The sequence below is a fragment of the Vanellus vanellus genome (genome assembly GCF_965231255.1).
Source record: "Vanellus vanellus genome assembly, chromosome: 6".
NCBI lineage: Eukaryota > Metazoa > Chordata > Aves > Charadriiformes > Charadriidae > Vanellus > Vanellus vanellus.
In genome coordinates this window covers 53,116,735-53,142,272 of record NC_138911.1, presented here as the reverse complement: position 1 = coordinate 53,142,272, position 25,538 = coordinate 53,116,735, and the positions used below count along the sequence as shown (strand labels likewise).

The 25,538-nt window shown below is 42.1% G+C and overlaps 1 protein-coding gene across 1 annotated transcript; it reads right to left on the bottom strand.

Moving 5' to 3' along the window:
- Positions 1 to 681: 681 nt before the first annotated feature.
- CALM1 (calmodulin 1) lies at positions 682 to 10,131 on the bottom strand. The gene is made up of 6 exons (XM_082484868.1): positions 9,971 to 10,131; positions 6,817 to 6,847; positions 5,843 to 5,986; positions 3,628 to 3,734; positions 2,028 to 2,163; positions 682 to 1,804 (listed from the first exon to the last, which is right to left on the bottom strand). The coding sequence occupies exons 1-6, from the start codon at positions 9,971 to 9,973 to the stop codon at positions 1,776 to 1,778; spliced, it is 450 nt and encodes a 149-aa protein (XP_082340994.1). The 5' UTR covers positions 9,974 to 10,131; the 3' UTR covers positions 682 to 1,775.
- Between the last annotated feature and the right edge of the window lie 15,407 nt (positions 10,132 to 25,538).

Below are 25,538 nucleotides of genomic sequence, written 5' to 3'. Positions count from 1 at the left end.
CTTACAGTCAAGTAATTAAGCTGTAGTCCCTCCCTCCCAAGCATAAAAGCCTTCCACATGGAGGCTCTGCTATTTAAAAAAAAAAAAAAAAGGAAAAAAAACAACACAAAAAAGCATTCTTCTTTCAAACAAAGAAGAGTGGACATGGCTGCTTTGCCACTCATCCATGGGGAAGCTGAAGGATCAGAGAACACTTACTCAGAGACCTGGAATGACTAAGCACTGCTAGTGCATGCAAAGCAGAAGTAACAAGATGGTTATTAAATTAACCCTAGTCCTCTTCTCCACCCCACAAAATTCATGCAAGTGTTTGAGAAGATAGTCAAGACATAATAGCCCCCGTTTCCAAAAAGGCTTAGGTCGTTTTGTTGTTTGTGTTTTTTTTTTTTAAACATATTGTAAGAGAAATGTCCTTTTGTTTTCTTTCTGTGGGTAGAGAAATGCATTTTTGGCATGTCTGAGAATCATAGATATCTATGAAGTTCATGCTGTTTAAATTCTTCAACTAGTTTCCATAACCTGTCAAAAAAAACATAAGCAACCTATACATGTCTCCCCAGTATTGACATGCATGCTCAGAGCTCTCCACTTTAGTGAAATGAGGTGTTACTTCTGTGCTGATAGTTGACGAGTCAGCATTGCACGACTTTTAAGACCAACTAAATTAACATTGTCGTAATATGAAAGGCAAGCACAAGTTCATTTATTTATAGCAAAGGTCTTGGGTTACAGGAGGTCAGTTCTTGCCATCTTGAAAAGATAGGGGATAACTTATTGCATACATGTGCATTATAATTTAGCAGCAAGTCATTCATAGAAACACTTCCCTCCTACTGCTTTTTTGGTTTATCATCTCAATTATATATATATTTTAGCTTTACAAAGCATTTAACACCACCTTTAAGTTAATGGTCTTTTATTGGAAAAAAAGACTAGCATTTACAACTTGGAATGGACATAAATTGTAGTATCTTGAACAGCGATGTTGATAGTTGTGCTGAAGTCCACAGGCTACTCCGCCAGCTCCAAGTCATGGTACAGAAGGTTTTAAAAATATGAGAGTCCAAAGATGCTCCCTTGGTGAAGGTTTCTTTTAAAAATTTTGTGAACGGTAACAGCCCGACACCCGTTTCACTATAGTGCAATGCAGACAATGTTAAACCAGTATTTTAACACAGACATGCCATCCATAGTTAAGATCATCATATTTTTGGAGCACACTGCTACGTACAGGAGAACCATTCAACCTTTAGGGCATTTTCTCTAAGTTTTGCATCCTTCAACCATTTTGCTGCATACCATCCTGAGGTATAAACCAATTTTAAAGTAAACCAGCTATGACAATTTATACTACAAATTGAACTAGAATCCACTGTTGAACAAAAGAGCGGATCCTTTAGGTTGTTTTTTATTTTTCCTTTTAATACAAATGTCTGACTGTGCTCAATTGTCAAGCTGCATGCATGAAAAACTGGCCAGCCCAAACAGTGTAATAGTCATTAGCAAATGGAACTTTTGAGTTCACTAAGTGCTTCCTTTTTTTTTTTATTTTCAAGGTAGTACAATTATTTATATTGTAAAACTGATGTTTAACTTTATCTTTTGGGGACAGGACCACCAACCATTACATGCAGTTTGTGGACAGAAGGTATTTTGACATTCAGTTTTGCTATACAGAAACAGAATGAATAAATGAACATTTTTTTTTTTGCAAGAGGTAAGTAAAAGATTCAATTTGATTCTTCTAGAGGAAAAAAGGTGTAAAGGAGGTCTCTTCACTTTGCAGTCATCATCTGTACGAATTCTGAAAAGATAAAAAGTGACTGTGATTTATTGTCTCCAGAGTACTTTAACTGGTAAGTCTCTTAAACACGCTTGACATAAAAAAAAAAATCCCTTTCACTGCAAAGTCCACAGAAGTGGACAACTAAATAAACTGGTGTCAAGTACTAGACATTAATGCCCTATGCAACAGGCTTTCACTCAATCTGAGTAATGGTTTTAAGTCAAGACAAGCATCTCTTTACCTTCATAGTTGACTTGCCCATCCCCATCAATGTCTGCTTCTCTGATCATTTCGTCTACTTCTTCATCTGTTAGCTTTTCTCCTAAGTTTGTCATAACATGACGTAGTTCTGCTGCACTGATATAGCCATTGCCATCCTGTGAGTAAAGAGTTGCACAACATCACGATCAGCAAGCCTGACATTAACTCTGAAATTACATCTAGCTTTCCAGTAACTGCTTCTGAACTAGCCTTACTGCACTTGGGACAGATATACAGACATGTTACGCTGTATAACCCTACAGTATGTATATAGTTAGTCCCATTGCCTTACTAAGCATGCATGCCACCATATCCTTCTATACAATTACTATACCGTAAGAATAACTGCATACCTGATTTGTAGCTGCAATAAGGTATTTTTAACACTTTTAGAGCTTTCAAAAATAAACACAAGACCACAATGGTTTTCGTTTAGTCTCTGCTGGATAAGCAAGCCCCCCCTCAAAGAATTTCCCCACCAGCAAGTCAGCTTTCTCTGCTGTGTAATACCACCTCTATAACCAGACTGCAATGGGCTAGGTTAAGCTTCTCGCATAAGATAATCTAGAACAAACCTTTAAAGAAAGCATTAAAGTTCTACTCATAAGGAGTTGTGAAAAAAAAAAAAAAAAAGAATGACACTCCTAAGTCAGTATTCCCATTAGTAACACGCACACCTAGAACTCATCCCTTCACCATTTCAGAAGTTGTCCTCTTCCACCTACAGGAAGAATACGCTAGCTTAGAGCAAGAGCTCATATGGCCATCACCAGCAGATAAGCTACCTCAGCGGCTTTAAACACAAATCTACTCTGCAGAAATAACGCTATAGGGTAGATGAAGTACTAACCAAACAATTTAACATTTCCTCTAGCACATTTTCCAAAGTACTAGAAACTGCCACTTTTTTCCATAAAAGGAGTAGTAAGGCTTTCTTCCACACATGTGTGTGCACCAGCTTAGCAGCTGCACCAGCCATTGCTCAACACAATTTTCTTGTAACATGTCATAGCCAAGCAATCCAAAGAGAGGAACCCCTGTTCTAGAAATAATTGACCTTCATCATGTCTGCCCGGGTATCTTTAAATAAGATGGAGGGAGTTGAGCTCTTACATTTTCCTTGAAGCAACCTCAAAGTCCACATCTTGAAAACAGAACATGCAATAGTACACAACCCTCTAAACATTGATATCATCTTAGCTTCAAAAGCTTCCATAAAGTAGTATAAAACCTTGTGTATCCATGCAAACATTCCCCCACTCCCCCGAAGTCAGAAGGTACAGAAAAACCCACCCTGCAACCCCCGCCCTCCAAAAATAAAACAACCCGCAAGCATCAAGTTCTGCTCATCTCTGCTCCTAAGGAAAGGCCAAAAAGTTTGCCTCTTGTGGATGTGACTAAAGGTTATACCTGCTGTGTAAAGCAGGTAGAACCAGCCTGCAACAGTCCTGGTTCTGTTTCCAATCCCTCTGTTTCTACTAGAGCAGTTGGTTTTCCTTCTAAACAAGAAGAGAGAAAACACTGTGGAAAAAATGGACACCATTACTGCTTCTAACAAATATTTATTCTTTTATTAATACCTTGTCAAAGACTCGGAATGCCTCACGGATTTCTTCCTCGCTGTCTGTATCCTTCATTTTTCTGGCCATCATGGTTAAAAATTCAGGGAAGTCGATAGTGCCATTGCCTTAATGAAAAGAAACTTCCAAAAATTAAACTTCCATGCTTTTCTTTATACAAAAAAAAAAAAAACACACACAAAAACACACTGGCATTTAATTTAGCCAGGGACAAGACTGACAGATCCTCTGTAAACCATTCTTATAGAACTGTATCTTGTCCCTCAATGGCTAACACTGCCTTTTTGCTATTACAATATGCAGTAACCACTGTCACTGCAGTGTTTCAGCACAACAAAGTCAACCATTGCCTTCTCACCAGGTCAAACCATACCATTTGCCACCCAAGCTGCAAGTAGAACGTCACTCTGATGCTTCAAGGTTAACCAATACTAAGACTTGCCTTTATTTCAAGTCACACCCCCAAATTACTTTTTTAGTTTCTTCAGAATCTCTCAATTGCTGTGGGAGATTCCAGAAGGGAATGTATTATAAAGCTGGCACTACAAATCCAGGATTTTTAAAATTTGAGAAAACTACACTTCACTAAGCTGCTCATAAATATTGTTCCTTGTTAAAAATCAACTTCCTCAACATGTTGTACACCACAGAAGTAACGCACCATTTTAAAGGGCAACATGGATCTGTAAATTCCAGTGACATGAGAAAAGCTGCCATTATTTGGTATTTCTGATAAGCTTAGCAGTAGGCGTTCTTACAGCTATTTCAATGCAAAACTGGAAATCCTTGGTAACATTCAGGTCTCAGCCCTAAGATTTAAGTTCTTCATTCAAAGAGAGGATTCAAACCTCAGGGAGCTCAAAGCTACGAGACAAGTGATATGGTGAAGAAACAAATTCTTTGAAACAGCAAAAGCTAGGTTTGTATACTCAGTATTCAGCCCTATATGGCAAAAAAAAAACCCACAAATTAAGTAGATCACTGTGCAACTAAGATCTACCCATTGCTTGACGGAAACGTACAAACTCATTGGGCTAAGCAGCTAAATAAATGCAGTTTAAGAAAACCTTTGCATCTTAGGGATTCCACACTGAGACACAGGCAGCTATTTATCATTGCTGCCAGCTTTATCTACCAGCTAAATCTGAATACAGGTCTTGTACTCACCTTTGAAAAATCCTCAATGAACATGTAGAATAACAGCAAAGCATTCTGCCATAAAACAAGTTTAACCAGATGGGCAGACACACTTATCTGAAGACCCGTCTCCTTTCGCTCTTAATCTACCAGTGCAGCACTGGGGCCCACAACCTAGAGAAGCCACTATACACAAACTCAACATAGCACTGCAAACCCCAAAGTTTTTCAGTACATGCCTCCAAGAGTTTGCAATTACAGTCAACTTACACTTTTAGGAAAGTAGTTGCAATTAATGTAGTCTGATAATTAGATCCTCTGTACTCTTGTCAATACACTTTCACTCTTCTTTTAAAGCAATATTAAGGAAAAATCACTATGACAACCAACATACAAGTTCAAAGCCTTGACATCTCTGAACAGGGGAAAGAAGTTTTCCTTTTTAAAACTGCTAGCCCATCTGGAGTCTCAGAAACAAGATGTGCAGTTACCCTTTCTGGCATCCATTTAAAATAATTCTGATAGACTTGATAAAGGAAGAGCTTTCTGGTTTTGCCTCCAATCCCCCCCACCATCTATTAGTGATCTAATACACTACATTAGACTATACAGTCTTTCCCTGTTACATTTTCAGTTCTTGGAAGTTTAGCACTATTCCACTCCTACCACATTCTTGGCCTTTGACAAAACCACAGACATTAGTACAGCTATTAAGACCAACATGGTCTGACGCAACATGTATAGAAAAGCTGGGTGGAAATGCAGGTTAACAGCAGGTCAGGGCAAGTCAGATAGCAAGAGGAAGCCTGCGACCCATAAAATTTTAAAGACAAACAGCGTAACTTTGTGTCTGCCCATCTCCTTTTTTAGATTCTCACTAATACCACTAGGATCTGACTGCTGCACAGAGAACAATCAAAAATTGACACCCCTCTGAGTTTAAATTCTATGGAGTATTTTGAAACTACTTCAGGAGATCAATGTCACAGAATCTTCTCTATACAGTCCAAGCCCAGGTGTAGAGGTCATACATGCTTAAGATGATCACAGCACTAATAACTACCTTTCTAACACTTACCATCAGCATCTACCTCGTTGATCATATCCTGCAATTCTGCTTCTGTTGGATTTTGACCCAATGATCTCATGACAGTTCCCAGTTCTTTTGTTGTGATAGTACCATCACCATCTTTGTCAAATAGGGAAAAGGCTTCCTTGAATTCTAGGGGCAGAAACAGTCTCAGTGTTTAGTAACATCACCAGCATGATAAAACCGCATACTAAAAATGCACTCCACTGACAATGCCTGATATGATTTTAAGATCCATTTTATCTATCTGTCCATGTATTTAGAGAATTAATCCTCTCAAATATTAATAAAAAAATTACTTACAGTACCAACACATAATTTGCATAATATATTCAAACTTATTTCATGTGGCTACTATCTGCATTACAACTCTATAATACATTTCAGTATCATCTTGCTTGAGGCACAGTTGCACCACAAACAGCAACTGCCTGGCATTAACAGACATACAGAAACAATAAGTGTTATCATATATCACTTATTTTTAAGGCTGCAGACAATGAGAATTAATGTCAGCCACAAGTTGGTGACCGATCTTCAGAAGGTCAAATACTCCTTCTCCTAACCAGCTTGAATTATAGACACTCTGTTAGAAGTTATTTAAAAGACACTTGCTTATATTAAACCTAAAATTGATTTATTACACATTATTTGTTGCCATTTCGTTTCAAATTTATCTTCACTATTAAAAAGAAAATAGTACCAAGGTATTATTTGACTCCAAGAAGTTCACCTGAGTCTAGCAATTATTTGTTTGCAAGAAATCTAGAAGAGCTTAACTCAAGCCTGAAAGCCTAAAAAAAATTATCTGTAGTCCAAGGAATAAGCAGTCTAAGTTAAGAAGCAATGAACCAGTAATCTTCCAGAATTTTTTTAAAAAGTGTTAGCACACATATGAATAATATATTTTTTTAGTCACAAGGAGTTAGAAAAAAATAATAATTTATCATCAAGACACTTACCAGCAATCTGTTCTTCAGTCAGCTGATCAGCCTACACGAAGAATAGAACATTTTAGAATATTGTTTACCTCTAGCTATGTCAAGCCACAAGACTCTTCCTCTAAATTTATCACTACTTTTACAAAGCCACTTTCAATCCTGGGAATCCTCCCTCTGCAAGGAGATTCCAGGCACAAACACCATGCAGCAGTTTCCAAAAGCATACAAGCTAACTGGTTTTGAAATTGCACATGAAGAACCAGACATGCCATCCTTCAACTCTGAATATCCACTTTGGTCAAATGAAGGACACTGGGCAGGCTCCTTGCAATTGGTCAGAGAGGTACGAAATCCTTAATCACATGTGTTTGGGGTTTCACATCACATCAGATGTCGTTTCCAGCAGTATAGTGACCCTAATACTGCGTGGGGGTATTTGCATATTAGTGGGCTAATGACAAGTGTGCCACCTAGTGATCTAACACTACTGAAGTCTGCCCTCCCCCACTACATTGCACCAAGTATTAGCCTGCTGTAAGCTTAAAAGAAAGGCTATGCTGTGATACTAGGAGGAAGTACTACTCGGTATTAGGGAGATTTTTGTCATCTCTGACAAAGAAAACGTCGGTTTTCAAGCATCACATTATTTTTCCATTCAGTCAAGCAGTTTAAAGTGCCTCCCACTGACATGCAGGCTGTTTTATACATAATTTTAAGTGGCAAGATTTAAAATGTTTGCCTGTGACCTTCTGTACATCAAGCAGCCGCTGTTGCATCCAAAGGTATACAGCTCAGTAAGCAATCACATGAGCTTGCCCAGACCTTAACTGTACTAACTGCATCCTTCCAGAAGCCTCTCCTTTCTGTATGGGTAGAGTACCACAAAAATCTCTGCTGCTTGGACTCAAAGAAGCCAACCAGTTCTTTATGGAAAAATATGCACTACCCTAGTCATTAAAAAGAGAAAAAACATCTGGATTTTACACAACTGGTCATAAATACTGGAGACTACAGGGTACTAGCTCCTTTTAAACTAATTTTATTGGACAGCTTTCACTAACAGAAAAGAGAATTTTGTAGGTCAGAGAAAGTAGGCATCTTGTAACCTTTTTGCCCTGAAATACCATTATTCAAGTATAAAAACCACTTAACTGCAGTAAAGAGCAACAAATACAATGGAGAATTAACAGGCTATACAATCTGTTAAGCTCTTGCACAGGGGAAGAGGGTAGGGTTCAAAGCCTACTGTATATGTTAAGTGACATACATAGATTTCACCTGCAAGTAGTTGTTGTGGGTTTGTTTGTTTTTTTTTTTTTTAATGTTTTAGTGTCCACATGTAATGATTAAACAATTCCCCACATGCACAGTGGGTTGTGGGGAGAAAGGGTAGAAGTGCTAACAGCTAAAGACAGAGTTCAAATTTAATACATCTTCCTTAATAACAGCAGAAAACTTGTGTTCAAAATCCAGTTCGACTTTCCACGCTCTTTTTATGATTTTCCAGAATATACGAGCTTTTACTCAGAGATTATCTAAGGAATTTACATAACAGACTCAATGGCCCGCAGAAGAGGAAACAGAGCCACACCTCGGCAAAGACCTCCAACCCACAGCACCGGCTCAGCGCCCCATTAGTCGGAGCTCACTGGATGTTTCTAAAAACCCGATTTCGAATCAAAAAAAACCCAAACAAACCCAACCTGGCACACAACCGCGGTGCCAGAAACATGCAACCCGACCCTAAACCGCCATGGGGTTCACCTTCCCAAGCAACAGGCAACCTCGCTGCCCGCTCGCCCGAGCCACAGGACAAAGGTACCCATGGCTGGAGCCACTACCCCACCCAGCCAAGTCATCAAATCCTGTCCGGGTGATGTCAGCCTTGCCCGACGGGAAGGGGAGATGGAGAGACAGAGCCGAGGAACACCCAGATCGCCAGGACGCGATTAGAGGGTCAGCCTGCAACTGTTTCGCCGCTCTCGTCGGAAGCGGAAAACCGCCGGGAAAATCCCAGCCCTTCCCCTTGCTCGCTTTTGCGAGGAACCCCGGACAGCACCGCACCGCCCGACGGCCCGAGGCGGGAGGATAATGATGTGCGGCGCTCCCGGAGCCCACCAACGATGCCTTCGGGAAGGCGAGGCAGGAATTGGCATCGCCCGGCCGGGCAGCGGGAGGTTCGCAGCCCGCCCAGCGCAACAGGCGCCCTTCCCGGTCGGCAGCCGCCCACTGCTGCAGTGCGTCCCCGTCGTCGTCGTCGTCGTCCCCCGCCCCGTCCCCTCCCTCTCCAGCCGCCGGCCACGCCGCGCGTCCTCATCCTTTCAGGAGCCGGGAGGGCGGCTCGGCTCCGTAGCCAGCCTTCCCCCGCAGCCCCCCGGGGGAGAGAGAAGGCTATGATCCTCCCCCCCCCTTCCCGAGCCCCCCATGCGGGCGTTGGGCCATTTCCAACCAAGCAACGCGCACTGCGCCCCGGTTCCCCACCCCCCCCCACCCCAACCGGGGGGTGCGCGGGGGCCGGGGAGGAAGAGGAGGAGACATGATGTAATGCAGACAGCGATGGGCTTCGCCGCGGCTGCTGCGTTTTTTTGGGGGATGGGGGGGCGAGGGCGCAGTAGCTGCAGCGCGGTGCCCTCCCCCGGGCCGCCGCCCCCCCCCCCCCCGCCCCCTGCGCAGTGCAGCTGGTGCCGAAGCCCAGCGGGATCCTTGCCCGCAGACCCGCGCCCCACCCGGCACAGCTCCCACCCCGCAACGCGCCCTGCCCGGCGGTGGGGCCGCGGCCCCGGGGAGACGCGCCCGGCCCTTTCCGGAGGCGAGCGAGCGCCGCATGCGGGGGAAGGCGAGGCGGGGCCGCAGCGGGAGGGCGCGGGGCCGGGGCGCCCACACGGCAGGCCCCGGGGGAAAAGGGAAGGAAGCGGCGGAAGAAGAAAGGCCGCAGTTCCGCGGCGATCCCGCGCAGCGCGGCGGGGGGGCGTCCGCAGCCACCAGCCCGCTCACCCCGCGGGGACACGGGCGGCAAGGGCTGCGGCCTCCCGCCGCCGCCCCCTCCCGCGGCCCCCCCCCCCCTCGGGCAGAGCCCGGCTGCGCCGACCCGACCATCCCCGGCTCCGCAGCAAGCTTCCAGCCAGCCGCTGCGGCACTCCGGGTACCCGGCGCCACAGTCGGTCGAGCTACCTACCATGGCGCGGCGGCGGCGGGCCCGGCGGCGGCTGCAGGAACTGCGCGACCACGAGCGGCGGCGGCGGCTGCCTCCTCCCAGGCGCGGCTCGGAGAAGTGCTGGGGCTGTGAGCCTGCGCCGCACCGCTATATATATGTAGGGCTGTATCCCTCCGCCGGAGCGGGGCCTTTTTTCTCTCCTCCCCAGCGCGGTATGTGTGAGGGTGACTGCGGCGAGCAGCCCTGCCCCCTCCGCGGCCCAGCCCCTCCCCCGGCGGGCCCGTGCTCCCCCCCCCTCCCGTCTCCCCCCCCCCCCCACCTCCTCCTCAGCCCCGCGGCCGCTCGCCCCCAGAGGCGCGGCCGGCGGCCGCCTGCCGCTGCGGGAGCTGGGCCTGTGGCGGGCTGCAGCCCAGCCATGCCCTCCCCCCGCCCTCCTCCTCTCCCCTTCCCCTGTCTCTTCGCCCTCTGAGGTAAGAGCCACGCAGGGACAGGCGCCCTGCTCCCGGGGCGACGCGGCTGCAGCCCGCCGCTGGCTGCGCGGTCGTCCGCCCCCCCACACACACACACACGCACACCGGCCAAAGCCCGGGCGGCGAGGGGCGAGTGGCTCCGGCAGTGGCCATTTTCCGCCGAGCGCTGGTGCCGGCGGAGCCCGCGGGGGGCGACCGGGCCGACGGGGAAAGAGCTGCCCGCCACCGGGCTGCCTCACGGCGGGGACCCCGGCGGGTCCCAACCGGTCCCGCGTCGAGGCCTTTCCCCATGGCCTTCCCCTCGGTCCCTAGGCTGGGACCCGGGGGGCTGAGGGGAACCTCGGCCGAGTCGTTAGTGGGGTGGGTTTTTTTTTTTTTTAGAGACAGCGTCCCCGCGGGCGGTGCGGTGGTCTGAGCTCCCCCGGCGAGCCCGGAGCGGCACCTGGGAGAGGAGGATGGCACCGGGGGGGGGTGAGGAGGTGTGTGTGGAAAGGGAAGGCGTTAATAAAGCACATTCTTCGGGGAAATCAGAACGACAAGGGGGCTACGACAGAGACTGTACAGCTGGTATGTTGAAGCGAGCACAGCTGTCTTGTTTGTTTTTTTTCTTAATCGTAGGGCTTTTGTCAAGCACCAAAATCTAGATGACGGTAAAATTCAATCCAGAATGAGATAGTCTACAACTGACTTGTCACATCAGCCCCTTCCCAGCTGAACGGCTGTAGTGAAAAGTGAGAGGCAGCAAAAGCACGTCCTGATGTCAAACGTTTCCTTCATTTCTCCTCTCTCTGCTCTGGGTTTGAGGATTTTGTCCACGAGTTGATAACAACCCAGGTAAATACTGTAGCATTCCCACTGTACCTTCTTTAATAGGTATGGAAGCACAAAAAAACGTGGACCCACACTGGAATCATGGATTTTGGTTCCGTTTATGACAAGTACCCTTAGATTTTGAGCTTCCTTGTAGTTCAGGGTATTTTTAGTTAAGGTTTTGGGCCTCCCTCTGGGTTGGGAGGCTAACAGTATTTCCAGTGTGATCATAATTCTGATGATCTGCTTGCAGTATAGCACTAAATCTTTTAAAATACATTTTATTTTCTGTTTTTGAAAAATCGTGCATGCTTTCAGTGTTTGAAATAAAGACAAAATCAGTTGGGTTCTGTTTGCTTAACAATTTCAATAGCTCTACCAGCGAAGTTACAATTTATTTGCTTGCCTTTCTGGAACACAGGTTGGCAAACACAACAGTTACCTGTTTACAGTCTATAAGGGTTCTCATAGCAAACAAAATAGCATATTTAATGTGTCATAGTTTGGTGCCCAAATCATTCTAATATTTGTGTAGGAACTAGTATATGAAATGGTGTCAGAAAACCGATTTGCAGCTGGCTAGTCTGCAAATGATAGGTTTATAGACAGCTTCCATTTTAGATGCAGAATGCCAAGCCTCCTATTTTTAATATCTTTTTTTTGACTACTAAGCAGTGATGTTGGATTTTATTATTTTTTTTTTTTGCTATGGAAGAACACACAAATTGATATTTTGTTTTCAAACCAGACCAACAATTTTAAGTTTTTATTTTCCCAGCTTAATTTCTTTCTGGAAAACATGGCACAATGTCTGATTGATATGGGCTACAAGAGCATTGGCTTCGATAAGTGAATCCTGGAACTCCCTGAGTTTCACAGAGATGTGTGAAGAACAATGTTCGTGTACAAATCGTTCACCTCATTGTGCTGGTCTTACACAGGTGAACATCTCATTATTGAAACATTGAATTCTATATATGTATTGGGCCAAGAAATTTGTACGATTATCTCACAAAGATAAATAGCTAATGCAGCCTCATGGTCTTTGGCCAAAATGTTTCTAAAGTAGAAGCCTGAATGCATTATCAGGAGAATAATCTTACCAATGTTTAAATGTGACAGTTTAGAATGTGGGTGCCTTATTTAAGTCTCTTTAAAGTTCATTTTAAGTGCATGTAATATGTTCTTCCATTGATCCAAACCTTCACTTGTTAAAAAGGGAAGGGATTAAATTTATCTGTTGAGGAGAGACTATGAGACAAGTAATTAAAATTTATGTAGATTCTAGTACAAACTATCAGTATTACAGCGTTTGGACATACGTGAAGAAACTTAGAAATGTGAAGTAAAAAGCCACTCAGTCACGTTCAATGAATGTTGCCAAAGATTAACAGGGCCTTTGAGTAGAAGGATTGCTGTGCATTTATTCCTATTTCTTTTTTTTCTTTAACTTTTTGTTTCTACTTTTGCCATCTCTTGATGGTTCAGGCCAATAATTCCTTATATTAAAAATGGAATTTAAAAATAAAATTACTTTTAAAGTAGTTTGGAATATAGTTATCTTGCTTTATTTCAGAAAAATTTCAGGATGATCAATTAAGGTGCCACAGTTAGGTTCTGCAGTAGTTTCTGTTAAATTGCATCATTCTGTATTTGAAAATATTTCACAGCTAATGCTCCAAAATAACATTCTGACTAAGGGGAATTTTTTTTTTCTTAGTTTGACATATGGCAGTGATAAATGTAAACAAAAGAGAATACTAATGTTTTGCAGCTTATTTAATGTAGAAAACCCCTCATCTAAACTGGCATCTGCCTGCTCCTTGTAAATTTGCTTTCACTTAGCTAGATTTTGATCAGTATTCTTTGTTCTCTTAAAATTTACGTTCAGTTGTGGGCAGGCAAAAAATGCCCCTGTCATTCCAATGACATACAATGTCAAATGATTTGCCAGGATCTTCTATAGTCTCATTCAAAGTCTCCTGCATCTCAGTGGGAGCTGGATTGGGCCACAGAATTACTCAGTATTTGTACCTAAAATCATAGAACTTCATCATCCTATTGCTACAGAGCTTTTTTTATGAAGAGGACTATGTGATAGCTATTAAAATGAATTTCTGGATGGATTTACTGTTCTAAATTATTTTACTCTTTATCACTAAGCACCCTTTTGTTGACTTGTGTTTAAGCTGTAATATTAACAAAAGATTATTTTATAAATTTATGAGTTGCAGTGAAGGACTTGGAACCATTCTTATCTTGTATTACATTTCTAAATTTTGCCTTAATATGATAGTAAGGCTCCAGTGTTGGTCTCTGTTTCTGCAGACACCTAGCATGTCCATTCTTTGGGAGCAGCCTAAGATATAAGGAGAACTGGTAATAACTCAGAAAAATAAGAAACCTTACTACTTACATGCAAGGTGTGCTCTTCAACCTTGGCTTTGTTAACATAAGCCCTGAAGAACATGGCCTCACACATATCAATTGTTTTCTCATATGATATATACATAAGTTTAAAAAAAAATCAAAACATTTTACAGACATCTGCCCTGGGAGAATGGATGTGAGAACAGATGGACAGAAGTTTGTCGTATCATTTAATGCACATCTGGAAGGCTGGTATTATGGTGATAAGCATAGATAACCAGTATATAATAAGTTAGAAGTCTAAGAAGCCAAAATCAAGTATATACGTGCGTGCAACATCTGTGCAACTGGAACAAATTCATAATTAGTTTTCACGGCTATAATATTGCCAGTTATATGTATGAGTTACCCAAACTGGGTTTGAATTTGTTGTACTGCTTTTCAAGTTTGTTGTAGAATTCTGTTGGTATAGCAGAAGATAGTTTTTTACCCTCTCTATAAAATTCCGTTCATATAGGCAATGTTTTCTGGGGAGACCGTTTTCCACAAAATTCATGTTTCTAAATGGCATTGGTAGCTGTGAAAATCTAAGCCTGTATCCTTATAAAAATACTCCATGCGCTTCACTAGGATTGCAAATAAGTGGGTGGAAGTCCATTGAAATAAAAAGCTAGAACAGAATTGAATTTGACCACATTTATACAAGATGTGAAAATAAAAAATGCTTTAATCTTAACATTTAAATTTCCAGACCTGGTAGCTCTTTTAAATGGGAACATACATCTTCCTGTAGATTACTGTTTCTTTTTTGAGAGAGAAAAAACCCCAAACTCCCCAATCTTTTAGATGCTCATGATTTCTTTAATTTGCCTCATTCCCACTGGTGTGTATCAAAATCACCTACAATTTCAGATTTTCCCTGAGCATTAGGTGTTAGAAGGCCATCTATGTAATTGAATAATAGTAGTTGCTACCTACGTTGAGCACCTGTTGTCTTGTAAGGTTTTAGATGATGATGTAAAACTGATTTAGCTGTTGGTTAGAACTAAATTATTTACATATTCAATTAAATTAATTAATCCTTTTCTACGTAGCTATGTAAATTGGCATCCTTGGGGCCCAATAACTTGAAAAGTTTTGTGGTTTAAACTTCGGGCAGTTTGAGTTGGGAACCTTAAAGATCCTATCTTAAAAAGACTTGCACAGATGGGGATTACAGACTTGCTCCCGTACATAAACTCAGCCATACATCTTGCAGATTAAACATTATAAAATAATTATTTTAAACCAAAGTGCTTTTGCCTACTTTTTTACAATTGAAATGTAAAATACATGAAAAAAAGAACACAACTTTTACACACAGTCTTAAAAAAAAACTTTCTTCATTGTCCTATGAAGAGTTCTCTAGAAACATAGGACTATGTGAAAACAGGATTTTCCTTCTCAGTTTTTGTAATTGCCAGCTTTATAGGAAGGTAAACACTGGATGATTCATGATCTAAACAGAAGTTACTCGTTCCTTTTTTCTATTGTTTATGTTTTGTTATTGTTAGTGTTTTTACAGATAAAGTCAAATTGCATCCACTATTTTTCAAGAATTTTATGTAGAAGAGGACAGGATATTTATGTATGTGTTTGCTAAGTATTTCATATTCTTACATAACATTTCCAAGCATACGTAGGTCATGTTCTTCACTATTGGATACATGTATATAAACTATATTCCCTACAGATTTTGAACCGATATATAGCTTATAATGGTGTAATAAACAATGGTAAACAAATATGCTTCAGAATTTAAGTCCTGAAGAAACGTTGAAAATCAGTTCATGCAACTCCAGTACCATTGTTTCTCATTTCAATTTGTCCTATTTAACACAGAAAAAAAAATCTTCAAAGATACTCAGGGTTGCTTTTTACATAACGGAAATTATTAAATGAGCCATTTGCATTGTTTTTTACACCTCTCCTTTGGCCATGAGTAATTTATTTTCATCTGAAAATGTCTGTGGGGCAAACTGGGACATTAATTTTGCAATAAAAGTCCCAGCTAAATTAACGAAAATATGTATATAAGAATATGTAAGACATAGGCAGGCAGGTATGTGAAATCCACAGATTCACAGATCCACAATCCTCTACTGGCCAAGTCTCAATTGCTTAACTCCAAATTGTATTTTTGTAGTAGGTCTATGTTAAAAAAATTTTCTTTGGGTCAGGTAGGGCTGTCATAACTCTTCATGCTACAGCTAGAGGTAAAAAATTCAACAACTCCACATACGCAGTTCAAGGGTGATCATAATTTTAAATCAGAATCATAGTTTCTGGTACAGATTTTCAGCAACTGTAAACATGCCCTGAAGACAATAAATCCATGTTAATTTGCATCAGTTAGGGATTTATTCTTGCTTTCCTTTCTCTCACACACCCAAAACAAGGAGTTTCTATCCGTTTGTCACATTCCTTGGGATAAGAAGCTACAAGACCAAAATCACCTGAGTTAATGGATCTCAAATACTGCTGTCCAAGAGACATCCAATATTCTAATCCTCCATACTGTGGGGCTGGCCTGAGGTGAGAAGTATTATACATACATCCCACATTACAAAGGCTAGAATCCAGAATCATTGCCAGGCAGTACTCTTCTTCATTTGTCGTAAGTACATGAAGAAAGCTATGGAATCATGACACTTCTTTGGACAGCTATTTTATGTTGTTTGTGCCTGCATCAATAATAAACCCACCTGATAACGAAATAACTTCTCCAACTGCCTGATCACCATTTTTTGGGGGAAAAAAACCCTAAGGTTTCAACAACCTTGAAGAAAAGATGCATTTCTAGTATCAGTTCTGAGAAACTGTAAAAATAAATTCCAATCTCCTATTGCCAGGGAGCCAAAAGACTGCCTCTCCCCTGGGAACCTAGCATGGCTGTACCTAGGAGATCCTCTACTGAGGGCTCATCTTTTTAAAAGTCTTTTAGTGAAACAACAGGAACATCTGATGCCTCCACAGAATATAATCAGGTCCTGATATCCCCCTTAAGGTTTCTCTTTGATCAAGTCTTTTGCCTAGAACTTTAGGTTCTTACCTTTCGGGACACTAGCACATGTGAAGTCCAACCTCTTAAAATGTCTGACCCTCAGAGTATGCATGTGCCTCCATGCTAAAGCACCTCACATCGTTGTTGAAATTCCAGAAATGGTACCAAGAAAACCCATCTTTCTTTGTAAACCTGGAAAATAGAGCTGTCCCATGGGGCCTGCTATTCTTCCCAATGTTTTTGCGAGGGTACAGTTCACATCAGCTACCTAATTAATTCTCTGTTCTGCCTGCCTTATTCTGAGGCTGTCAGCTTCTGTGAAATAAGAATATGCCTAAAATCTGGTCTGTCCCAGGCATCTAGCACTTTGTGCACACCTTTCCTGGCAAGCAGCATTGACCTTCCCCACAGTATGGCTATTTGTTATTATTTTTGTGGTAGCAGAAGTATGCTAGATGCTAATGAAGTACTTGTATTTAGTTAGTGCACTGTTACGTGCTGGCTGTGAAGCTGTCAGCTGCATTGTTGAAGAGCACAAGCCTAACACAAAGGTGCACTGCACCAAGAATGGGATTTTTATGATATATAGAAGGGAAGTACATTTAATGAGTTTATTTTGGTTAGCCTTCAGTTTAGTTTCGGGTCTGCCAATACTGACATCATTTTTCCAAGCAGGGAGCACCATCTAAGACTTCTCTGCATCACTATCCTTGGGGTGGGCCTGTGTGTGGGCTGATGCAGTGCTCAGCACTCCAGATCATTTCACTTTGGCATCCATTCTGCTTCTGCTGTCTCTATCTCCATATTCTATTTTAGGTGCTTACAGAGCACCAATCTCCTTAACTAAAATATAACTGAAACAAGATATTCAGCATCAAATAAGCAAAAAGCAAAAACCTCAAAATAGACTGTTTTGTTATTATTATTATGGGGTTAAATCACTTAAACATAGCTGTCTTCCTACTCCTCCTCCCACTTCTTTCTTTAGTTTGTCTCATCTTGTTCTTTCCTCAGGGACATACTGCTGGCCCACAGGCTTCTGCAAAAAAAAAAATGAACTGTGTTCTGTGATGGGTCCATGGGTGCCAAGTAGTCATCTAACTTAATTCTTGCAAAAAATGTTGTTGTTAGAATTTCAGCTCTCCCAAGATCCTTGCATCAATCCCTTGGCCTCCCGTGGGGCCAGGGAGCATCCTTTAGAGAGTGAACCTTTTTAGATACCCCTGCCAGGCCCTCGTGCAGGTTGTTCCAGCTGGATGTTCGATTAGGGATGTCGCACCGCTGTCCCAGGGCAGCAACTGCAGCGGTTCCTTGGCGTGGAGCCACAGCTACGTCTGAACCTGCACTACAAAGTACGCTGTATTTATCACTTGGTCTGTGGGTATGGGGAAGGAGATGGATTTTTAACCAGGCACCCCAAAGGAAGGATGTAGAGGAATAATTGTCAATATGCTGGGAACTTACAGGAGATCTCGGTCATTTGGTAGGACACCAAGCCTCCCTCATCACCTGCCCCTGGTTAGGGACCTCGCGCTTCCCCCTGGTGCTGGGCGCTGCTCCTCGCTCTCAGCGCTGCTGTGGCTGACATTCACAAGTAACTGAAAGCCATTGCAGGGCTCTCAGCTGTGGCTCTGGCAAACGCCATTTGCCGGCTCGGCACCGGCAGCTCCTCTGGAGTCACTTCAAACTCTGCCCGAGTCGAGGCTGCGGCGGGGCTCTGGTGCCTCTCCAGGCTCCCGGTCTCCACGCAGGGACTGCTGATGGCCATTAACATCGCAACCAGCACTAGGGGCCCGGCGGGCACAGCACAAAACGCTTTGCTTTCCCACAGCCTCCCCAGGGAAACTGTGGGGTTTTTTCCCCCTTTTCCCTCAGGCAGCGGTGCCGGGGCGGGAGGGCTCTGTGCTGCGCTCGGCCAGGGCGGCGGCCGTTAGCTGCCCGGGGGAAGGCGACCGCCGCGCCCTTCCGGGTCCCAGAGCGCCAGCCGGGGAGAGGCAGCGGCTGAAACGTCTGGAGCGACGCTGGTGCAGCCGCGCCGGCCTCCCTCGGCGGGCAGCCGGCTGCAGCGAACCGCTCGCCTGCGCCTTCGCGGGCGGTAAGGCCTATATCCTCTCGCGGAAGGTTACTGCTGCTTGGCACGGAGGAACCCGACGGAAGCGGTGCTGAGACATCTGAGGCAGCACTTTGTGAAGGAGCGCCTGATTGGCTGAAGGGACTCTGCAATGGTTAGCTGGTAAGAGTCAAGCCCGCTGATTGGTTGCGTTGTACCTGCAATGCGTCAAGTGGAGATGCTGGAGTGCGCGTACTGGAGGGCTTCTGTGGGGACGGCCGCGACTGGCGGCGGGCATGGCGGCAACAGTCACCGCCCTGGCCCTGGCCCTGGCCCTGGCCCTGGCCCTGGCCCTGGCCCTGGCCCTGGCCGCGCCCGCGCCCGCAGAGGCTTGCAAGGTCCGCAGGGCTCTCGGCCCTTCCTGGCAGCGTCGGCAGCGCTAGCGCCGGGTTTCCCGCCTCTTCGTGCTGCTGCAGCTTGCAGCAATAGCAGTTTGCTCGGCTCACGAGCCAGAACTGGCAGGAAGAAGCTTTTCCTCAGTTATCTCTCTAGAGCCGGGTTTCTGTAGCAAGAAGCAGCAGAAAGGCAAAGCCTCTTTTCTCATTCCTTTTCTGTGCACACAGGGTGCCAGCGGTACAGAATGTGGCAGTACAGATTTGCTTATTCTGCCCTTCCGCTATCGGTGTGAGAAGCATTCACTGGACTGCTGCTCAAAGTGACAGTTTGAGTGACAGTTGGAGGAGGATATGCATGGTAAAGTGATGAGTGATCTCTTAAATATCTTGCAGAAATGCTGCGAAATCTTTCGACACAAAAAGAGATGCTTCTGCAGAATGAGACCCAAACTGCAGAGTGGTGCGGAGGCACGCGAGGTTGGCCTGCTTCCATCTGGGACTTCTGGACATCGTTGGGTGTCTCGGGCCCCTTGTGCCCAACCAAAACCCGCTGCAGCCCTGTTGCATAAGGAGCCACAGACATTCCGTAATCACTCGTGTGGGGTTTTTTATATGCCTCTAATTGAAATAAGCATAGATAAACCAGAAGCAAACAAATAACAAAGACTTCTCTGCACCAGTAAGAGGCTTACAGGACCGCTTTAAGAACTATGAGACTTTCAAACCAGCAAAAACTTCCTGGCACATCTGCGAAACCGGGTACAATAACCATCTGAACATAGAAGTAGGTTACAGGCATTCATAATATCTAAATTCTTCAGTATTTCTGTTATTGGAGTGTTTTTCAAAATTTCAAAATCCCATTCTTGAAGGGTGAGTCAGCAAGAAGTCTGTGAATGTGTCAGGGAGCAGTATTTTAAATAAGGTTTCACTGCTAAGTAATTATTAAAGAGCATGTTTACATATGGAAAAATTGCAAATTTGCATGTGAACATAACGACTCAATTTCTTGATTCTAGTGAAAGTTTTCTTTCTAGCTACAGTTTTCAGGATAACATTCCTGATGTGCTGTTGGAAGGATTTTGAGTTAAATTCCATGGTATTTTCTTTCCTTTATTCCATTTGCTCACTAGGAAGTAAAACACTTTTTATTGTAAAATTATCATGATTTCCTTTTCACAGCCTTACTGAGTACAAACTGCTTTCCTGCTGGCATGAACACTTCTTACTGTCTTTTTTCCAAAGAATTATTTCAAAATATTAAAAACAATCTAGCCACTTTTCCTTGTAGCCCTAGCCAAGTGGAACAAGTGCAATGAAACCTTTATGGGAAAATTATATGCCTGTGTAATTATAATTATAGCATTTATGAGTGAGGGTTTGCTAAAGAGAAACATAAAAGCGAGATTGCAAGCTCATTCCATTTCTTACTTGGTCATTTAAAGTATGATAGCATTTTCGAAAAATTCACATTTGAAAATCTTAGGTCTAAACCAGCCTGAGGTCTTAACAAATGGGAAGGAAATGGGTATAAAGCACTGGTAAAAGCATCACACAGTATTCTCTGGAACAACCTTAAACATTGTATATTAGTTGTAAAGCCAATTTGCTGTATTAATTTACTATAATGACTGTACAAATAATAGAACTACATTAATTTCAGAGAACCTGAAAAAAGCTTTTACAAGTGATATCATCATTCGATGGGAAATAAATATACCAATTTCAGGGTTAACAAGTAAATCATTGTTGCCCCAAATAGTCTCCTGTAAAGCAGACTTAAAAAGATAAACTCAAGAGCCTTAATGTGTTCAGGACAGCAGTTATATTCTAAGAATTAGCCTACTTTGAGCTCAAGTTGCTAGAATGAATCAATGGGAGTAAATACCAATTACATGTTTATTAGAAAGAGTTACATTGATCAAGTTCAGGTAGTTCCAAATTAATCAACTCTGAGTGATAATGCTACATTTTATTTTTTCAGGCTGCTCTATGTAGGTCATGTCCAAAGCCATCAGTGAGTATGGGAAAGGTAATACAGAGTAGTAAGCAGAGTTGGTTATGGTTCTAAATATATCACATTCAAAACATTCTGACTAAAAACATGCACCATTCATTTAAAGCAGCCATTTTAAAAGCAATATATTTACAGCAATGTCATTACACTAACATCTGTTAAATATATGCAGGTCTGCCATCTTATGGAGCCTGAATGGTACTACCAAATAACAGAATGTGGAGCTACATGTTCAGATTAGAAGAATAGTTTGAATTTTTCCTTTTCAGGTAATGTGCTCTTTCTTCTAAAACTTGCACCATTTTGACTCATTGTTTCTATTTGATATGTATATTTATTGCGTTTATGTATGTATGCAAGTGTACACATGTAAACACGCCATCAAAGGCATTACAGTTGCAAGTTCAAGGATGGAAACGCTGGGAAGTGTTAAAGTTGAAGTTGTCTTTTTACATTATATGGCATCCTTGAACAACACCATCACGTGCTATTTTTTTCTTCATGGCTGTCTGATGAAGATTTCAGGTTAGATGGTGCTATTTAGTGAATAGCTGTTCAGAATTTTGTTTTAGCCTCCTTGTTTGGAGTGTGACTATGCTGTATTTGCTGCAAGCTACTCAAGCCCTATTCTAAAAACAAATTTATTAATTTCTATATGTGCTGTTCCGTAGCTGTTATTATTAGAGGAGTATTCTGAACAATTTTCAATGAAGTTTGTACAGGCCAAAGCAGACAATCATCATGGAAATTTTCAGCCCAAGTGATTAAAGTTTGGCAAAGCTATTAAAGTTGCTAAAATGATGCTCTTTTGTTTGTTTGTTTTTATTTTCTATTTTAATAAAAGCTGATGTCAGATAAACTTGATAAGTGACTTTTGGATCATCCCAGAACAAATGCACAAGAACACAACAGTGTTATAATTAGTACATCAAGTAGTAGTATACCTTATTTTCTCTTTAACTGGTGCAAATTTATTTTCTGTTGAAACAGATTCCCCAAGAATACCTTATTACTTTTGAAAAGTTTGAGGTGAGTTAGGTTGTTAGGAAAGTGGTTGGTCTAAGTGGTTGTGACACTGTCAGATAATTGTAGTGGAGCACTTAAGATAAGCAAATTGTCCAGCATTCAATAAAGTTTTGCAGAGTTTTACCAGTTGCTGGAAAATCCAGTAGCACCTGGAATCTAAACACTTAGGAGGGTGTTTGATTTCACTGAGTTGTACCTGTACTAGAAAATATATTATATTTTCTCCATTTAGTGTCATTTGCAAGTAGTCATATTTACCTTGGTACTCTTGCTTGGAAAAGGCACTGAGCCCAAACTGCCATTTAGATTGCTGTCAACTGAATTTGGTGATGTGAAATACTACTTACCACCACAATAAAAGTCTTACCATAATTCGTTTTGTGTAAGAACAAATGGAGTCTTCACCTTTTCAGTTATTTCCCACTTATAAGAAGGATTTTTTCCCCCATTTGATGTTGCTTGATTGTAATATTATATTTTCATATGTTTCAGAGTCCAATACTCTTTGACCATGTTCTTTTAGATACTGCACATGAGGGTTTAATGTTTAATATCAAATTTACTTATTTGATATATTGGGTATTATATGGGATTTTGATTTAGAAGAGTGATACAGCAATGATTTAATCACAACACAAGGATAAAATAGCAATTGCAATATACAGGTGAACCACAATAAAAACGGGATTCTTGTTATGGGGCTCTGTATGCTCACCATCACGATGCTGGGCATCCCCAGTTGCCAGGAAGGAGGACGTGGGTTGAAGCCAGCTGAAGCCCATTGCTCTCCCCAAAGTGCACGTTGTTGTTTGCTCGGTTTCTATACTCTGTTTTTGGCTGAGCCACGTATATACTTCTCCTGCCATGTTGGTCTGGCTAGCTCAGGAAGACATTATTCTCTACTAGTTCTCTCGGGGAAGGCTGTTTGTACAGTGTGATGACCCACTGCTATAGCCGTCTCTAAAACAAAGGCTACCCTCCAGTCCTCTTTGAGTTAAGTTCAGCTTTAGGATAATTGGGGGGTCATTCTTTACAGTCTTCATTGGATAATTTTTTTTTGCTCATCTCCTCTTGAGCCTTGATCTGTTGTAGGGGGGTGTAGATTGGCCGCATTCCACCCCTTGGCTCAGCCCAGCATTTGATAATTATTGGTGCTGCACAGTGAGCTCAATACATTTGTCATATGAATTACCAGCCCTCTTGCCTGTGCATGCTGAGGGTGAGAACATATGGGAAACCAATTCTTTACGGGTTTAGTATGTGATTTAACTTCAGTTAATATCATGTACTATTTGATTTTTCAGGGAACAGGTCAATATCAAGGTTACAACAAATAACAATACAATGATTATTAGCAATACAAGCACAGATGTAACACTAGTTTCAGTACATTGGTAGCTTTTGGTGACAAACCTTTAAAGATACACAAATGATGTTCAGTAAGGCTGGTTTCCACTTTCACTAATTTAATCAGTTCATTATTATCATATACCATTTTTACTTGTCTTTTGTCCAAACATTTTCCAATTTCAGACAGATGTTGGGTAACCTTGGCATTTTGTTTGAGAAAGTTGTCTTGTGGATCAAAGGTCACTCCACATGTTACTGATATCTTAAATGGTGTGAAATAAGACATCTTTTGTTCAGTCAACAAGAAGTTAACCTGTAAATCTGAGTGGCTCTTTGGTCAAAAATATATGTCATATTAAAGAAGCAAATGTTGCTAGGTCTAAAATTTACATCATCTTCAAAGTGGATAGTATTGAAGATGGATACACACACATATCCCAAACCATTGCTGTATACTGGTATCTCATTACTGTAGACATGCTGCCAGATGCAGATACCAGAGAAATGTTTCATACTGCATAATTCTGGAGCTCTAGGCATGGTGGGGCAGGTCCATCCTCAGCTTGATAACCAGTAGGTGTGGGGTTTACTAATTTCATAAATGCCATGTGTATTCCAATGCAAACAATCTCCTGCTACTATAGGTATCCACATCTTTTTATACAAGACAGCAAATTGGCATAAGAGTATGATTTTTGTATGAGTGGCTCTCATCTGTCCAATTCCTAGCAACTGGAATATTAACTCCTTTGTAGCTGCATTATCATAAGAGCCCTCAATAGTTTTAAGCCATCCTCCTTTGAATTTGTCTTTCACCAAGTCAGGGAACATTGGTTCTAAGGTTTGTCTTTGACTACTTTCAATGGCTACCCAAATCTGATTAACCTGATATATACTAGTTAGTTGAAGTAAAATACAGGATAAAGCAGAGCTGGCTTCTTGTGGTATGGTTTTGGTTGTTAGTAATGGGGACCACAGTGATATGTTAGTTTGTCGCTAAAGCTACCAAGTACCTTGCCAGTCTCATATGGAAGTTTGTAAAGTTGTTGGTAGCCAGCTTGCAGTCATTGTGGTTACACCAGTTTTCATTTCTTCCAATACTGACAATTTGTTTGTTACAGTCTCAGTATCAAATGAATTCAATATTCCTGATCTTGTACCAATTCCAACCAGCAAAGTTTGCATGATACTTCTTTTAGTTCTTTGCCTGTTGGTGTATGATTTTGTAGCCACAAATCACAAGACTTGTACTAGTACTTACATTGGTTAAGTTCAAATGTATGTTCATTATCATTAATTTTGGAGCCACAATCATGGGCTCTCATCCATCACGCAATTGCATTAAGTAAAGGAGTACCTTTTTTAAGAGGTTGCTTTGGTTGCTTTATAAGATGCACAATCAGGAACAAGTGGTATTTTAATTTTGTTAATTCACATTGACTCCCTATTGATTATTAGCAGTATTAATGGAAAAATTGCTGTATGTTATTACGTTGTTCTCATTGTTTACAATTCAACCGTAATTCTTATAAGCCATTAAGTTACAATTAGTTGCCTTATAGCTTTTTAGTACCCACTTCATTTTGTTGTTAATATCATTTGCAATTTCCCATCCAGTATTGCATATAGTTAAAGTCAGGTTAATTTTAGATCTTAGGATTACTGTAACATTATCACCTACTTTAAGTCCTTCATCCCACGCTAATGCAGACAGTATTCTTCCTGTAACTGGTTTCAAAGTTGGGTTGCAACTGATGTTCAACATCTGAGCTGTTCCAAAGGTAATGTGAAAAGGTAGAAACTGTTAGAGACAGGTCTCAAGCATAGGTTCTCATTGTCAGCGTTCCCATGGTGATGAGGTAACCCCATATTTTCCTGCAAAAGAAGACATCTAGGTCTCGGACATAATCCAAGCCCCAGTTATTGTTAACTTACTCCCTGTAGTGTCTATAGAATCCCATACTCCTTTTCCTTTGTAAAACTTTCTTTTTAAAATGTGATCCATTATCAGATGGTATTTCTCTGGGCAAGGGAAAAGTAGGAAACCACTGGTTTAAA

What these genes read in the sequence shown, in the direction of transcription:
- CALM1 (XM_082484868.1), bottom strand. An exon ending in CAACGAGGTAGATGCTGATG is followed by an intron (nt 3,735 to 5,842) that starts GTAAGTGTTAGA and finishes CTTTTCATTAAG; the next exon opens with GCAATGGCACTATCGACTTC. An exon ending in CATTCCGAGTCTTTGACAAG is followed by an intron (nt 2,164 to 3,627) that starts GTATTAATAAAA and finishes CTTTACTCACAG; the next exon opens with GATGGCAATGGCTATATCAG.